We start from the raw sequence: 18,084 nt of genomic DNA, 5'->3' as shown, positions 1-18,084 counted from the left end.
CAAGTGGTATTTATAAAGGGGACATTAAGGAATATCTAGAAAGACATTTCGGGAATCAGTTTGATTATAGGTATCATCTTCCAGTACTAAATTGACATGTCATATTTCTATTAATGAAAAAGATATATTATTTGTGGGAATCCGACAATGGCATGTGATTGGAATTAGAAGAAAGAAAAGAAGCACATATCATGAATGACACGAATACCCTTAAGCAATTTAAGAAAAGGCTAATAGCTACAAACCCACTTTGCAAACCTAAACTCAAACTCACCAAGTCAAAACTCTCTATAACATCCTAAAATAGGATTGGCAAAAACCCCTCCATGTGTCTCTATGGTTAGTTCTAGTATGCATTGTCGATATTAACCTCCTGTAATAATGTTATAATTAACACTTATTTTACTTATTGTGTACATGCGTGTTTGGCATTGATCAATCTAACAATTTAAGGAAAAGTAGTAATTTTATGCATTTATACTAAAACCATTTTTACTTAATAATGTGAGGATGAACTTTTAATTTCACTTAATTATTAATTGAACTAAACATGGTTTAATGTAATTAATATCACCGACTCCAAAACTTATGGAGAACATGCATATCATTCAGCAATTAATGAAAAAAATAATGGAAGGAAAGAGAGTATTAGGGATAGTAGAAGTTTCCACGGGAACATAACAAAATTATGAAAGGAGGCATTTGAGAACCATGAACAATTATTACGGCTCAAAACATTTTACTTATTTAATAAAAAGAAAAATAATGAATAATAGAAACTCCAATTGTATACATAACCCTACTTCTGAATATTCAACAAATGATTAAATTATTTATCTAGTTTTTGGGGGGGGGGGGGGGGTGTAACACCCTGACCGCGAGGGGTCTGGGATATTAACTTTTTACTACTAATTTATAGCGGAAGCAAATAAACTCAATTTTTATTAAACCAGAGCGCTAATTATCCATATTACAATCGTTTATTTCAAAAGAAGAAAAATTACACAAACATAAATATCTGAAATCATACTAATATTTCTAAATAAATCTTTATTTTTCTATCCCCACCCGTATGTTTGCTAAGCCTGATTTCCAACATGCTCTTCAGAGTTATCTGAAATAAAAATATGATTGGAGTGAGACGACGCTCAGTAAGTAAATAAGATTATTATTAGTGTGTGGCCAAAATGAGTTTTTTAAAAAATTTCGTAAAATAATATTTAATACTATAACTTCAAAATTTCTTTTAGAATAAATATAAATTTAAAAATTTCTGTATAAAACTTTTGTCATCAATTACAACAGTAAAATTTTATAATTATATATTATAACTGTTAAATTAAACTTTTAACTTTAAAACTGTAAAAATATTTAATGATAAACATACATATACTTTTCCTTATACGTTTTCCTTAGATCGTCATTTAAGCACCAAAATGATCCTTTTCACGTAAACTTACACTTTTCCTTCAAATCATCAGTAATTTTGTACACGTAATTAAATATGTATAAACATATATTATAAAAACCACCCTTAGGCCCATTTGCGTAAGTCATGTTTACCCCTATGACTGGGTTGTGCGGTCCGAAAACTGGACTTAGCTGGCTGGCCAACCAAACTAAATCAACGTACGTAAACTTTAAGTGAGATTTTCCTTATTAAGTCTTGGTCCGGAACCAGGTGTGCACTCAGGAGAAATCCACTAACATAAATAACCACTCTGTAAACAGTGTGGGTGCACTCTGATCTGTATAAACTTTAAGCTGCGGTACCGAGCATCTGTAACTTTGAACTTTCGTTGCCATAAGAGGTTTTAAAATTATCTTATTATAATTTATGCAATTTAAAATAATATCGTGAAAATCTCATCTTTACTTATATTTTTATAAAAAATGCAACATAAAAATAAACTCATGCCACACAATTTTTGTGTTAAAAATATATATAATTTTATTTTTAAATAGAAAGAAATGCTGAAAATTTACCCGAGGGGATTGGAACATTTCTTAACCCAAAAATAGATACAAGTATATTAAAGATAGAACTGGTATAATTAAATATGCGTAAAAATAAACTCATGAAAATTTTGTGAAACTAAGTAACATAATTAAAATTTACGTACAAAATAAACTCGGGTATGAAATTAAAAATAAAAAAGAAACTAACATAATCAAAATTTACTTACTTTCTTCCTTATGAACACTGTAACTATCTCTAAGAAATGAGATCGGAAAGAGTGGGTGATTGAGAACTTACTTAAAAATTCTCTCTCCACCATAATTTCTTTCACTCACTAATTTTTCTCTTCCTTGGAAAATTGTTGTGAAAGATGAAGGTTGAGAGCTCCCTATTTATAGGAAAATTTTGGGGAAGAAATGGAATTTATAAATGTGTGAGGAGATGGGTGAAATTATAATTTTTTTTTAAATTAAAGAATGGGCAAGGTATGGGTTGAGTATGGGATGGGGATGGAGGCCATGTGGGAGTGCTTGCCACCATTCCCATTAAATAAATTTTTAATTAACTACTTACCTAATTAATTAATCAATTAGTTAATTAATTATTTTATTATTTTTCTTAATCATTATTATTATCATTGTTATTACTATTAAATTATTTTTAGTATTTATTTATTTTATTATTTATTTTTTAACAAGAATTAAATTTAAATTTTGAAAACTTATGTGGGCCCCACATGGTCTTGTGGGCCCCACACAACTTCGAGACCCAAATGGATCCTACATAACTCGAATAACTCCTATATGATTTTATGCATCCTACATAGCTTTGAGACTCGTGTAAACCTCCATACGGCTTCGGGACTCATGTGAGCTCCACACAGTCTTGTGGACCCCGCATAGGATACCTATATTATTATTATTTTATCATATATTTGTACAAATTATATCAGTCAAAATATTATTTTATGTACTTATTTACGTATATAAACAATGTCTTGTGGTTTCGGGACTCATGTGGACCCCACATAATCTTGTGGGCCCCACATATGATACATATATTATTATCATCTTATTATGCATTTCTACAAATTATGTCTGTCAAAACACTATTTTATATATATATATATATATATATATATATATATATATATATACTTATTTACGTGTACAAACAGTGTCTATCTTGTTTATCCATTGAAATTCCATTTTGACCAGGCCGACCTCCAGGGAGCGATTAGGCCGCAATGGTCTCTGAGTACTTGCTTAGATAAGGTCTTTCTTAGGTATCAAACATGGAATCAAGGATCCTATAAAAAAACACTTCTGTATTGATATTAACTCAATTACCATTTTTATTATTTTATTATTATTGTGCTTTAATCATGTATATATTTTTAGGTCATCACAGGAGGGGTTAAATTGAGTAGTAAATAGTGAAAGTATTATAAAACAAAACGTCCACCCCCAGAGTATGGTTCAGGTGGTAGTGCGGGCTACGAGAGTGCCTCTCACGAGTTCAGGTGTTCAAACCTGAATTTACTCTCACTTTGGAGTTGTGGGGTCAACTTCAAGGGGCGCAGGATTAGTCACGTGAATTATAAAACGGACACGTAGATACTCAATGCGTAATCCAAAAAAAAATAAAAAAATAAAAAAACAAAATGTCCAAGTTGTCATAAAAATAACTAGAAATTTCTCTACTTGATGATAGTAGCAATAAAAAAATTTATCTAAAAGAAAAAAGTGCATTTCAACTAGTGTGTCATGAGTGTTTTTTTCTTAATTGAATCAGCATGGCATTGACAAGGCACGGTGAGGGCGCCACCATGGCCACCATGGTACAGAGTCCACAGAGTAAAGCGAACCATGTCATGGAAATGAACTAGAACAAATGGAAATATAATAAAAACAGTGTGGTACAAATAGATGGTGAAGTGGGCCCGCTACTGTGAAGTCTCCTTATTTGACCAAACTGTCGGTACACCTCCACCGCTACGGCGCTACAGCGAAGGCCACGCTTCAAACCGCGTCTGCGAATCGGTGATGGTGATGGAACGAAACGCCTCCTCGGCTAGAGCTCCAACTCCAAACGCAAAAGGGTAGCACAAAAGCAAACCCAATTTGCCAATTATACACTCCTCCACCACGCCCCCCCTCTAGGCCTCTACTCTCTCTCTCTCTCTCTCTCTCTCTCATGTTCAGTGTGTATAGATAGGCGTGAATGGTAGCTTGGTGGAGCAGAAACCCATTTCCTCTTATTTTATTGAAGAAGAAAATGGACGATTAAAGTGGTATTTCGATGCATTCCCCCCCCAAAACTACCACGTTGCTCTTTGATCTACCTTCTCCTGTATTGCCCGTTAATTTTCTGAAGTTCTGTATGTTACTGTGCACCAAAGCTGTGATTTGGTCGATCCGTGGGGGAAACTAGGAAAAGAGAGTGAGGGATTTTATTGGGATGAAAGGTTAGATCGTGGTTGTGCCTGGGAATCGAGCAAATGTCTCCGGCTACCAGTACAGGTCCAGCTACTGCTGCTTCTGCTTCTGCTTCTGGAGGTGCTAATTACATTGAACATCCAGTCTCCAACATGGACACTCTAGCTGGTGTGGCCATCAAGTACGGTGTTGAGGTAATAATCTCCTTAACCTTCTCAAAAGAATGTAGAACACTTGATTGTTTTGTTCTATTGTGCATTTTTTTTTCTTTTAATTTTTGAATTTGGGTTGCCTCCAATTTTTCATTTTGGATTGATTAGTTATTTCTGTTGTATTTGCTAAATTATTTGTTAGTTTTTGCCTAATTCTTGGAAATGTAAAGCTTATAGGTTTGTATGAACAATCGATAAAATGTACAGTTAGATGGATGGATTGAATTGTGCCATGTTAGCCTTGTAAACTGTAGTTTTTCTGAAAATGCTGTGTCTAAGTGAGTCAACACAGAATTAGGAGAGTTTTACCTTTATCCTAGCTTTTTAATTGAAGATAAGCATAAAAGAATATGTCTGTGTGCTGGAAATGATGGCCAGCTTATTATGTGGTTCGGTCATTACCATTATGTAATGCCATTGTGTAAATAGTATGAATGCCTTGTGAAACCAAAACAAGATTATATCTTACAAGTGCCTCAATTCATATTCACATTGTCCTAAGGTTAGCAAAAGCTCTATAATGGCCATTATACTCTCTTACAAGTGGTTATGCTCCCCTGCAACCCATTATACCCTCAAACTGGCTGCAAATTACTTTAAGAAACAGTTTTTCCACACTATTTTTTGAGTAGTTCTTTTTAATTTCAACCTATTAAAATTTTATAGCAGAATTTCTAGGTTATATCCATCTTATTTTCTATCAAATAGTCAAGATCTAAGAATGGAATTCTAAATTAAGATTAATTGATTAAGGGTTAAAAAGCTGTCTGTATGTCGAAATATTGAAGCCATATTTTTCAATTTTGTAAAAAATAAATCTACTTCCTTCCATTGGTAGAAAAATCAGACAAAAACTTAAATTTGAAGTCAGGTCAGCCCTAGTCTTCGCTCGGATATACTTATCCCTTGATTGTAGGTTTACTCATTATGCTATAAATTATTCAATGGTCATGCTTTCAGTTGTTTATACTTCCCTATTTTAATGATTTCATTTTAATGGCTTCTTAACATAGATTACATCCATACTCCATGAAATAGTGAATAATAACAAATACAAGGTGTTTTTTTAACAAAACCAATATAATAATAACATTCAACATATTCAGTGTATGCATAGATTGGTAAAAATTTGATAAAAATCATTTAAGACATCAGAATGTAAAATTTTGGACTTAAATCATATGACTCTACAAGTTTTATAGTGTTTTCTGGTGCAGTAAATGAATTCACTAATGCATCATGCATATGTTGTTAACATCTGAAACAACTGCGACCGTTACCATTATGCAGACTGCCACTGGTTTTTACAACTATAATGAATCTTGGGTATGTTATGATCATTAGATGAAATTGAAAAGCAAACAACTACACCAGTTAGCAGTGTGCAATTTTATTTTTTATGTGACAAAAGGAGAGAGCCATCCTGCTGCTATCTGACAGTAGATGCATACCTTGCTGTGTGGTGATGGAATTTGTTTGGCCTTTCTTTCATGTAATGAAGATTGTTTTGTACCATATCAGGTGGCTGACATTAAAAGGATGAATGGCTTGGCCACAGATCTTCAAATGTTTGCGTTGAAGTCATTGCAGATACCATTGCCAGGAAGGCATCTGCCATCCCCCAGTTTGTCTGATGGCTCTGTTTCTTTAGGGTATGGCCATGCTCTTTTCCTTTTAATTTTTAGAGGTTCATTTTCATAATTATATATTATTTTAATCTTATCCTAAGCTGTGTGTGCAGCTCATTGAATAATGGCTTGACTGTTGAATTCAATGTAAATAGCACAAAAAGACATCCAACATTATGTACTTATAACAGTTCCCAAAAAAGTTAAGTCATACATTCATGAAGGTTAAATAGTATGTTCACCCAAGGCCAGTTTTTTCTATGGTTGATTACCTTAAGGGAGCCTTAAAGGACATTCAAATTTTTAGTTTTAAATTTTTTTTTTTTTTTAAATTAAAAAACAAAGATGTTTTATATATAAGGTTTCTGTTTTACTAAACTAAGTGCAGTTTTATTTTTCTAAATAAGAGAGAAGAATTATATTAACAACGAACCAAAAAGTACAGTGAGAGAAGATCAAGATGTCCTCCCAAGAAGAAAATGAAATACAACTGGAAATAATTACATAAAATCTTCCAGCCAATCCTAACAAGATCAGGCAGCGGCAAGCCCCTAAAGAACCTGTAAGAAGGGACCCATAGACAGGCCGAAAGGACTTCTCCATTCCACCACAAAACAGGAGAAGCTATGTGATTATTGAAGATTCTTGTATTCCTTTTGACTCATAAGATCTACAAAATAGCTAACACTGCACTATGGCAACACATCACGTACATATGAGGGTTAAGACTCTCATAAGGTCTTATCTGAAGCGAATCATGCATGTGTTAATGTTCAAAGTCATAGTCCAAATAAAGGGCCGAATCTTAATGAAACTCTAGCCATCCAAACAATGTGGTTTCAAGGAAAAAAAAAATGGTTGTATTAGATTTGAGAAGATGTAGAAAAATGATTTAGTGCAAAAAAGTCATGATGGAATGCCCTCCCACGAACTCTTGTCTCCCGTAAATGCTTTTGATTAAAGGCATTCAAGTTTAACTATTTCTCCTTTACTTTTTCTCTCTTCATATACTATTGTTCAAGAGCTCCAATAATGAAATCACAAGTCCACCCTTGTGGCTTGGCTCAGTTGTAAAGGGTTGGGATGGAATAAGGGAGATTCAGGTTTAAATCTTGCCATTCAAAAAAGAAAAGAGGAAAGGTAAGGAAGAAATCCCAAATCTTTCGAAGTCAAGCTGAGGCATGTTAAAAATATCAGTCTAAAATCGAGAAACAGTCATTTTGAGTTCTAAAATGGAATTTACATAATTTTTACCCTCATCGGTGTGCTTATGTTGGAAATTGTTGTGCGATGATCTTTACTCAATTTTCACACCCGCTAAATATGCTTGAAGTGCATTAATCCAAAATCATCCCTTTATTCTTCTGTTTGCTTTACCAACTTCTTAATCTATGCTTGAATGTGTGTTTGTGTGGATGAGTGGCTGAAATGTGCATGCTAAGGTGGATAAGTGGTATGACATTAAAGGATAAATCAAGAAATGAACATATTCACAATAAGTTAGGCATAGCACCAATAGAAGATAAGGGAGGGTCGGTTTAGATGGCCTGGGTGTTTGAAACGTAGATCAAATAGTGCATCAGTGAGGAAGTGTGAGCTAGTCATTGAACATGGTACTAGAAAAGAAAGGGGTAGAACTAAAATAGCTTGGAATGAGATAGTGAGGAAGCATTTAATAGCTCTTAAGTTAATCAAAGAAAATACTCTTGATTGCATGAATTGGCAGAAAAGGATTCATGTAGCCAACCCCCACATAGTGGGACTTAGTGCTTGTTGTTGTTGTACTTGAGTATAGTACCCAACAATGTACACCTAAGGAGTTTAGTGCTCCATGTCCCGTCTTCAGTGAACAAAACCCCAATTTTTAAAGTGAGATAGGCTCATCAAGTTCACATAAATGGTTGAGAACTAATGTCGTTTTATTTAATATTTTCCTTTTCTGATTTTTAGAAGCCAATACCAGACTTTGACTGATTGAAGTTTCCTAGTAGTCTGGATTCTGGATTTTAGAGTTAGAATCCTGAGCATACCTGTATTCCATCTCTTCCTTTTTCTTTTTCTTTTTTCTTTTATTTTTTTTGGGAGGGGGGTTGGGAGGGGAAAGAGGGGAGGTGCTGGATTCTGTGCATGGATTTTTGTGACCTGTATTTGCCTTTACAAGATAATTTTTCATAATTGTAGCAATAAATCATTCCTTTATTTATTATTTCTGTAGAATATAAATTTCATGAGGATGTTAAAACTTAGATTCTTTTAGAGTTACAACTGATTTTGTAGGATGTTAAAACTCAAATTCTTTTAGAGTTACAACTGATTTTGTTTTTCTAAAATAAGAATTGGGAAAAAGAAAAATTGTAGAACACAAAAGCTCATCCCTGTTGGTTTGTGTTGAAAAACTATGAAACCCAAGAGAAAGGAAACAATTTTTTTAGCCACCAAAAAACCATTTGAACCTCTTGCAAATCAGTGAGGATGTAATCTACAGAAAATAATAGACTATTCTCACATTATTCATTTGTTTATTCATATATATATATATATATATATATATATTTGTTGACCATGATTTGGATGGTTGAACAATTTGACTAGGTTCGCAAATGAAGTGTGAATGGCTCAAGCTCAAATTATAGTAGGCTTGAACCAAGCTCAAGCTTGATTTTGGGCTTCTTAGGCTTAACATGCCTGAGCTCGAACAAATTAAAATTCCCGCTCTATGGGTTTATCGGACCTATATATACGATTAAGCAAGAGTTCAAATTTGTCAGCCTCGAATCAAGCTTGAGCTCAAGAAGACAATAAAGCCCAAGTTCTTTTTGATCAAACGGAATTTGAACATCCAAAAGCTCAGGTCAGCTCAGAATGAATCAGCCTCCTTTTTGTTTTCTGCTGGTCTTTGTTGAAAACCACTGTTTAGTGTTTTACATCATTAGCAAACGTGTGCCTCTTCATTTATATAAACAGATAAAACATTCAAACCAGGTCCTTTGTCAGTGTTTCCATTCATATGTTTACTAGGCCAATCTCCATGACTGTCATGTCTTAATTATCATTACTCAAAACTCTTTATTTGAGTTTCTTTGACCCTCATTTAAAATAAATAATTAGAATTCTTCTGATTTTTTAGTATTATTACCATATGTACAAGAGCAGAAGTTGAAGTGTCACGTTTAGATTCAAAGTAGTCTAATAAATTTTCTTTTATGTTGATTGGTTCTTTTATGTTTTTTCTTTTTCAAATTGTGATTGCTGGATCTTGGAGTGATATTGGTACGAAATGGTAGCTACTTCCAAATTTGTGGTAGTCTTATCATGCTGAAAATGTTGTCAGGGGATGCAGCACTGGAAAACTGCCACCTCGCACAAGCCGCTCCAATGTGGTTGATTTATTTCAGTCGTCGAGGTCAAAGTCACCCAAAGGGAAGGTTTCTCCGGCCATGAGCACATTGCAGAATTATTATGGTCTTGAAACCCCGAAAAAGAACGGTGTGCCTGAAGGCACAGAGATGGCAGTTTACAGGTTGGAGACTTCACATTTCTCTGATGATGGATTGCTACCCAAACCTTCGCCCATTTCTTACCCACTTCTACCCCGCCCTCACAATTATGGGAACAAAACTAATGGTATATTGCTGGAGAACGGTGCAGTGGCTGAGAATTTGCCTATTGCAGAAGCTGGAGATGGAGAGGGTGAAAGATCCAACGAGAAGTCCATCCGTAGACGGCAGAAAGCCGAAGCTGATTCTCTGGCAGGCACACCAGAAAGACTGTTGAAAGTAGAGAATGGTGGGGTGCGTAGTGGTTTTTCAGCAATAACTGGAAAGGGTTTGGCCTTAAGACCGAAATTGGCCAGCCGAGCAGCATCGGTTGCTGACATTGAGGCGGGAAGTTTGATTTTGGCAGACATGGGAGCTTCTACAATGGCCAATGGACATGATGGGGTACGCAAATCATCAAGCACGTCAAGCCTGCAAGAGCAGGATCCCAATAGTTCATCTTCTGTTTGGCCAACGTCCAAATGGAACTTGAAACCAGACCTGCAAGCGCTTTCCAGTGCAGCCATAATCTTTGATGGGTTGCCAAAGCCTGGTCGCTGGAATAAAGCTGCTCGTGATTAGCTTAATTAGGTTCCCTTTGCTTATTCACACAATTCAATTCGTTTCTTCACCTTCATTTCCATGGATTTGTCAACTGACACTACACAAGCAAATGCCGTAATATATATTTGATTCCAAGGAAAGAACAACTGGAAAAGAAAATATAAAGGAAGACGTGATCCATCATTCTTTTCAAGTATATGAAGATTGTATCCACGCACACAGAACAGAGCTCCATAAGAAAGTGCAAAAAGGTGTTACTGATTTCTTTCTATCTTATAAATTCTTTGCTCTTTTTTATTTTTCTTTTTTGGAAAAAAAGTGGTGGTCTCTAATGGATATAGGCCAATATTTAGATAATCTTATTTATTGTATAATCGGCAGGCATGCATCAGCCCAATTGGTTGGCTGTAGGGAGTGTTTATAGGTCTGGCCAATTTGATCTGACCCAATTCACACTGCTTATGAAAAATGGTTTCAAAAGTATTTGGTTGAATTTAATCCCATATAAACTGAATATGTGAGGCAGATAACAGATTAAGGGCGCGATCCACTCAACCTAACCCAAACCAAATATAGCGGTAGAAAAAGTAGATCAAGTAAAGTGAGAGAAGGATGAACATTGTATATTATAGTGCATTAGAAAACAAGTTCTTTTAAGTTTTTCAAAAAATAAAAGAAACACAAACAACGATAAATAATTAGGAGTTTGTTTAGCATTATTTTAATTTTTTGTTTTCCAACTTTGTTTTTGGACATTGACATTAAAAAAGCATATTATGACGGGTGCTTGTTTACTTCACCAATTTTCTATTGTTGGTTGTCACATGTTCTGGAGAAAAATGAAAACTAAATTTTATATTTTTCGGCTATTTTTGGAAATTTGCCGGTAGCATACTTTAATATCTAGAATTAATGTTTTCAACTATTTTGGCAATCTATTGTTATAATACTTTAGTATCTAGAAAAAAAACTTTGTGAATTAAATCATTAAATTGTACATAATATTTATTAAGATTAAAAAAATGACCATGTGTCGTGAGGTTTGTGTAGAAAGTGTTGGGTCTACGTAATCCATTTATATAAATTTATGCTTAGTTTTGCTCCAAAACTCATCAATTGTGAAGAAGTCTCATGCAACACTCCACTATTCGTTGTCACTATTGGTTGCAGGTGTGCATGTCTATGGTTCGCATATTGCTATTGCACCATAATATTTTTTGAAAAATAAAGAGATTTTGTCAACTAATTTATATCTATCAATGCTTATGCGAAAGAAGCACTTAATAAATTAATGTTGTCCTAATTTGGTTGGTTGCTGGTGTTGGTTTTTTTGTAATTTCACTTTTATTTTATCTTATAACCACGATATTCTTTCACCAAAAATAAGAGTATATTAGTAAATAAATGGATGTGCCACCCTCTTTTCTTAAAAAAAAAAAAAAAAAATTAAGACAACAAGCATTGGTGATGCCTTCAAGAAAGTTGACAACGTCCTTACTTACTTTAGACCAAGAGTTAAACATATAGGAATCAATAATGATCAAAGGAAAGGAAAACTTGTCAAAGAAACACTTAATAAATAAAGAGAACAACCATTAGAGACGCCTTCAATGTTTGTAGATGCATTCAAGAAAGTTGACAATGTGGTCATTCCGGTTGGGAATATGTTATTTAACGCTAATAAATAAACGCAAAATGACCGTAAGAAACCCCTTTTAACATAATTGAATTGGTAGCAGGAGAAAGAGGAATCTTAAGACTTGAAAAACAAGCTCATTTTAGAAAACAAGCTTGATGTATTGAATTTCTATACTAGTTTTGTCATACTTTCACTTTTATTTTTATGCTAGTTTATGATTAATTTTATTATTTATTAGATTTTTTATTTAATTTGTTTTTGTTTAGAATTAAATAAATTAAAGGACTCATGGGAATTAAGGAGGACACTTTCCTTTTCAATCATTTGTGTTCCATTAGCTCCCCTGTACTGGTCATCCACATCGTAATCTATCATTCCAATGTATGGCTGAAACAACATCCCCCTAAATTTGTTCAAATATAGAGCATTTGTAATTTGCGATAGTCCACAATATGCATGTGGATGAGGAGATTCTAAAATTTGACCATGTATATATTAAGGCATGAACTCTATGGATCCAAGGCAATGTGGATACCATAATCATCATTAATGGTAACAGACCTAAAAATAACTATGTCTTCTACCCCCTCATAGGATACCTCGCAATAACCTGCAATGTATATTGGTTCGCATTAATATGCAAAATTTTGTTTATATTATTGTATAATTTTCTTAACTTCCACTTCTTCCAATTCAAATTGCTCTCATTTTTTGAGTATTGTAATCTACCCACTTCACTCCTATGATCATTTACCTACCCATATGAGAACACCGTTTGAGCTTCCTATCATTTAGAAGCGCACTCTAGAAATAAATAAATAAATACCTACAAGAAACACATAACCCTAAATTTTAGACGTAATATGAAATAAATGTTTTATCTAAATATGAAAATGTTTCTAGCATGTACACACTTACCACACATATTGCCCAAGGTTGCTGTCTTTCACTCTCTCCCCCCACCCCCCCTCTCTTCTTTCTCAGATTTCCAAAATTGCTCAAATATTTTAGTTATTTCTGTAGTGATAATAGGTGGAGTTGGTCACCAAGGAAAGGGAATTGTAAGAGAAGATAATGTCTAAACACTCGATCATAGTGGACAGCTATGAGGAGAAGTTTGGGGAATAGGGATCTTGAGAATCAAATTGCTTCTTAATAGAAGAAGCTCACAACCTTGAGATAGGAGGTTGATGATATTCTTGAGTTCATTTGCTATATTTATGAATTTTTATTTAATAAAGTTATTGTCATCCAAAACAAGTTGACAGTCGTTTGCTATAGTGTTTGAAATAGTTTTTGGTTTATTATGATTTATTGATTCACTTAAAATATCTCCATACAAAAACTATCAATGGAAAAATAAGACTGTTGAATAAGAAACCCTAATAATTTCACGATAAGGACAACTTTTTTATCTCTAAAGGCTAGACTTACGATAGCCAATAATATAATAAGATAATATTCTATTGCCATTTTGTGTACAACTTAATAAGTTTCTTGAATATTGTTAAATCTAATTTAGATAACATATGCAATTATTGTCGCGACGTCTCGACTTGTGAGAGTGGAGGTGCCTCGAGGAGGCGAGGGTGATAAAAATGTGATTTATTTTTGGAAAAATTTGGATTTGAAGTCACCACTAACCTATTTTTCTTGGTGCGATTAAAACACATGATTACTACTCAATTAAAAATAGTATCGGTCTGCATATACCGAAATTGTGATCGAGAGTTCGGTTATGCTAGGAGAATGTATTTGCAACCCCTACATACCCGTTCTACGAACGCTAGCTAATTAACTAAAAATTATCCCTAAATTGAATTTTAATGACCTTTAAATTTACTCACTTTTCAAATAAACAAATAAATTAAAAAATATACACAATTAATAGAATATAATCAAAACAAGGTGTGATTTAGGAATGTCTAATAAGACCCCTAAAAGAGGAGATGTCGTTAGAAAAACCCCCCTCAAAGCTAATACAGGTGAGGCTTGAAATGCCCATTGCCATTTTTATAATTGTAGGGATATACCCACACAAAAATACATAATACTATAATATAAACATGATAATAAACGTAATAATAATATAAACATAATAATAAATACAAAATACTAATCATATAATAATAATAATAATAATAACTAAAATATTACACATAATAATATATATTAAAATATTAAGAATACCACAATACATAATACTAAATATAAACATATAATATAAACTAAAATATTAAAAATACCACAATACATAATAATAATAATAATAATAATAATAATAATAATAATAATAACAAAAAATATATACCATAATAAGTAATACCATATATATACTAAAATACTAAAAATACCATAATAAGTACCGTTTTATATACTTGAGGACCCTCATTCCAGCCTTCCAGTGAATCTCTCGTGGCTTATTTGCAAATCTACTCAGAATACCAACTGCAAAACCGATATTGTGCCTTGTGTTGCACAGGTACACCAAACTCTCAATTAGGCTTCTGTACCTCTTTGTATCAACAAGTGGAGAGGGGTCTTCAACGAAGAGCTTAATGTTTACTTTCATTGGAGTAACCACTGGAGTGCATTCTGCCATCCCAAATGCCTTCAAAAACTCTTGAGCATATTGTTGCTGAGAAATAAAGATTTCTCCTAGATGGTACTACACTTCAATGCCTAAGAAGAAGTAGAGTAGCCCCCAGTCTATCATCTCGAATTCTGAGCATAGGCCTTCACGGATGTTGTTGATCTTCTCCTTGTGGTCAACTGTAAGCACAAGATCATCTACATATGGTACAATTATTACATACATCACATTCTCCTTCATTACATATAAATTTGCATCAGAGGTACTTCTACAAAATCCATAATTGGTGAAGAAAGAATCAATCCTTTGTTACCAAGCTCTGGGGGCTTGTTTCAGCCCATACAAGGCTTTCTTCAACTTGCACACTTTGTTGTCTGAATTTGGTAATTCAAATCTAGGTGGTTGCATCACATAAACCTCATCTTTAAGATGACCATTGAGGAATGCAGACTTCACCTCCATTTGAAATAGCACCTAGCTTTTGTGTGCAGTAGTAGCCAAAACCAGACGGATTGTTTCCATGCGAGCTATTGGTGCAAAGATTTCACTAACATCAAAACCTTCCACCTAAGAAAATCCTTATACAACAAGGCGTGCTTTGTACTTCTCTAAAGTACCATCAGCTTTATATTTTACCTTCCATATCCACTTCGTGCTGATTACCTTCCTATGAGGGGGACGATCCGCAATCTCCTAAGTATCATTTTTCATGATACTTTCATATTAGTCGTTCTCCGTTTCAGATCAGCCAATGCTTCATCTAGGCTACTTGGTTCCTTAATTGTACTGATTATATTAGCCATTAAGGCCATATTTACCTAGTGTTCTGCTGATCGTTGTTGTTCCTCTATTCTCTTCGATCATCCAGGTCCATCAGGTTGTGAACTTTGATTCATAGGTTCTGGATTGCCTTCGTCAAAAAGCTATTGTACCCACCTGGGGTGTGGTTTTGAATAGGTGCTATTGGTACAACAGGCTGGTTTTGAATTTCTTCATCATTCACCTCAATCTACTACTCTGAGTGAGGCACATGGGGGTTACTTTATCGGTTGATGATAAAGTGGGCTGATCTCTATCTCCCACTAAGTGTGGTCCTTCATCAAATACCACACTCAGCTTGTGATGATCTTTTTTTCCTCTACATCATATAGACGATATGCCTTTGATTCTGTACTGTATCCTAAGAAGATGCACTTTCGACTCTTGTCATCTAACTTCCTTCAACTATCATCTGGGACATGAACAAAACATCTGCAACCAAATGTTCTAAGATGAGAAACAGAGGGTTTCTTACGAGAGTAAGTCTCATGAGGTGTTTTGTTCCCTAAAGCTTTAGTGAAGCATCGGTTGAGGATATACACAATTGTATTAACAGCTTCTTCCCAAAACGATTTTGGAAGGTCTTGTGCCTTCATCATTGCTCTGGCCATCTCCATCACAATGCGATTTCACCATTCCACAATGTCATTATGTTGTGGAGTTTTTGGTGTCCACAATTGGCGCTTGATGTCAAATGCATTGCAATAATTTTTGAACTCCCCTAATGTGAACTCGCCTCCTCGATCTGTTCAAAGTTTCTTAAACTACAAACTTGTCTCATTTTCAAAAAGTTTATGCCAGAATTCAAATTTTACAAAAGCTTCAGCCTTATCACAAAGAAAGTACACCCATATCTTTCTACTATATCCGTTGACTGACAGCATAAAATAGAAAGATCCTCCTAGTGCAGGAGTAGTCATTTTATCACAGAGATCTGCATGTACCAACTCTAGTGGAAGCTTTGATTTGTTGTTGCTCTCTTGTGGAAATGACATATGATGTTGCTTGCCCAGCATGCAAGCTTCACAAGGCTCTGCAACATCAACTACTATAAGCAAATCAACCACCATTTCCTTTCTCTGCATCTCCTTCAAAACTGCATAGGAGATGTGTCCAAACCTTTCATGCCAAAATCTGCTTGTTGTATCTCTAGTTGTTGCGGCAAGTGCCACAAACTCATACAGGTTATTCTTTCGAATACCTTCGCCCACAATGTTGCCATTTCTATCAATGATCTCAGCTCTTTTTTTTTTCATAAATCGTACTTCATAGTCACAGTTAGTAATAGCAACTACAAATAAAATATTCCTCTTAATGTGAGGAAAATAAAGGACATCTGAAAGAGTTTTACCTTGGCCATTCATGGTTTTTAAGAAAATGGATCAAGTGCCCTCTACTGGACACTTTGCATTATTTTCGACAATCACATTCATAGGTTCATGTAGAGACTTAAGGGAACCATGCCAGTCCTTTTTTCTGGTTATGTGTCGGGAAGCTCCATTATCAAGTACCCATGAGCAATCTCCTAGAACTATTTGAGTAGTTGAGCACATTTCTTCTGTAACCCTGAAAAGATCTAATTCTAGTTCAACACAATTTGCTACCTGTCTAACACTCCACGTAGGCTTCAACGTGTCGTTATTTTCATCGTGGATATGCTTTCTACAATCCTTGGTTGCATACCCCTTTTTGCTGTAGTAGTAGCATGTACCAGAAAATCTCTTATTGTTCTTTCCTTTCTTCTTTTCAACATTATTGTCCTTGCCTTTGACCTGCACGGTGAAAACACTACTGCTTTCATTTTCTCTAGTTCTCAGCTTCATCTCCTCCTTTAGCAGTAAAGCACAGAATTCCTCAAAGGTTAGTGCAGGAGTTCTAATCTGTGTGTTAAGAGCAGTTACCAGACTGTCATATTTTGATGGCAGCACTCGAATACATCTTTGAGCTAACTCCTCACTGGTCTTTGCTATGCCCACTGCCACCATCTAATCACACAAATTTTTTATTCCGGTGATGAATACTTCTACCAATTCTCCGTCATGTAGCTTTCTGCAGCAAGTTGATTCTCCAAGTTCTGAATGCGTGTCTAGTTAATTATTTTCATATTAATTCTTCAAACCATTCCAAGAATCTATAGCCTTGGATGTATGCTGGATCAACGTATGTACAGAATCGGATACACTTGTGACAATAGCACAAAGTGCATTTGCATTCCTACTCTTCCATGCTTTGACGAGGGCAACATATGGAAGGATGATAACCTTAAGATTGGTGGGATCAAGCGTGCCAATTAGTTATGGATCCATACCTTGAGTTGTATCAAGTAGTTCATATGAATCTAGAATAGAACTCATCTTGAACTTCCACAAAGTGTAGTTCATGTCATCTAGCTTTCCTTCTGGAATGCTAGTGGATGTATCTAAAGTGCTGGTAGAGATGCAGTAGCTGAAGATGAAGTTCCCGCCATTCCAACGTCTCAACAATTATAGTTGTTTCCTTCTTAGTAGCCTTCAGCTCTGATACCATGTAGAATAACAACACCAAGATCTGTTTTGAAGAAACGATTGAAGAGATTACACAAAGTTTTATTACAACAATCAAATTACAAAAATATATCCAACCATGCACTCACTAAATGAGCTTCAATGGCGAAAGGACAACAAATAGAAAAATAAAAGATGACACAATCTTGTAG

General features: G+C 34.6%; 1 protein-coding gene across 1 annotated transcript; it reads left to right on the top strand.

Annotated features, from left to right (window-relative positions):
- Positions 1-3,940: 3,940 nt before the first annotated feature.
- LOC131158242 (uncharacterized) lies at positions 3,941-10,695 on the top strand. Its single transcript, XM_058112973.1, has 3 exons — positions 3,941-4,592; positions 6,132-6,262; positions 9,570-10,695. Exons 1-3 carry the CDS (start codon positions 4,461-4,463, stop codon positions 10,354-10,356), a joined length of 1,050 nt encoding a protein of 349 aa, XP_057968956.1. The 5' UTR covers positions 3,941-4,460; the 3' UTR covers positions 10,357-10,695.
- Positions 10,696-18,084: the final 7,389 nt, after the last annotated feature.

The sequence above is a fragment of the Malania oleifera genome, chromosome 6 (assembly GCF_029873635.1).
Source record: "Malania oleifera isolate guangnan ecotype guangnan chromosome 6, ASM2987363v1, whole genome shotgun sequence".
Taxonomy (NCBI): domain Eukaryota; kingdom Viridiplantae; phylum Streptophyta; class Magnoliopsida; order Santalales; family Ximeniaceae; genus Malania; species Malania oleifera.
The sequence above is the reverse complement of the archived record's forward strand: the minus strand, read 5'-3'. Positions and strand labels throughout refer to the sequence as shown.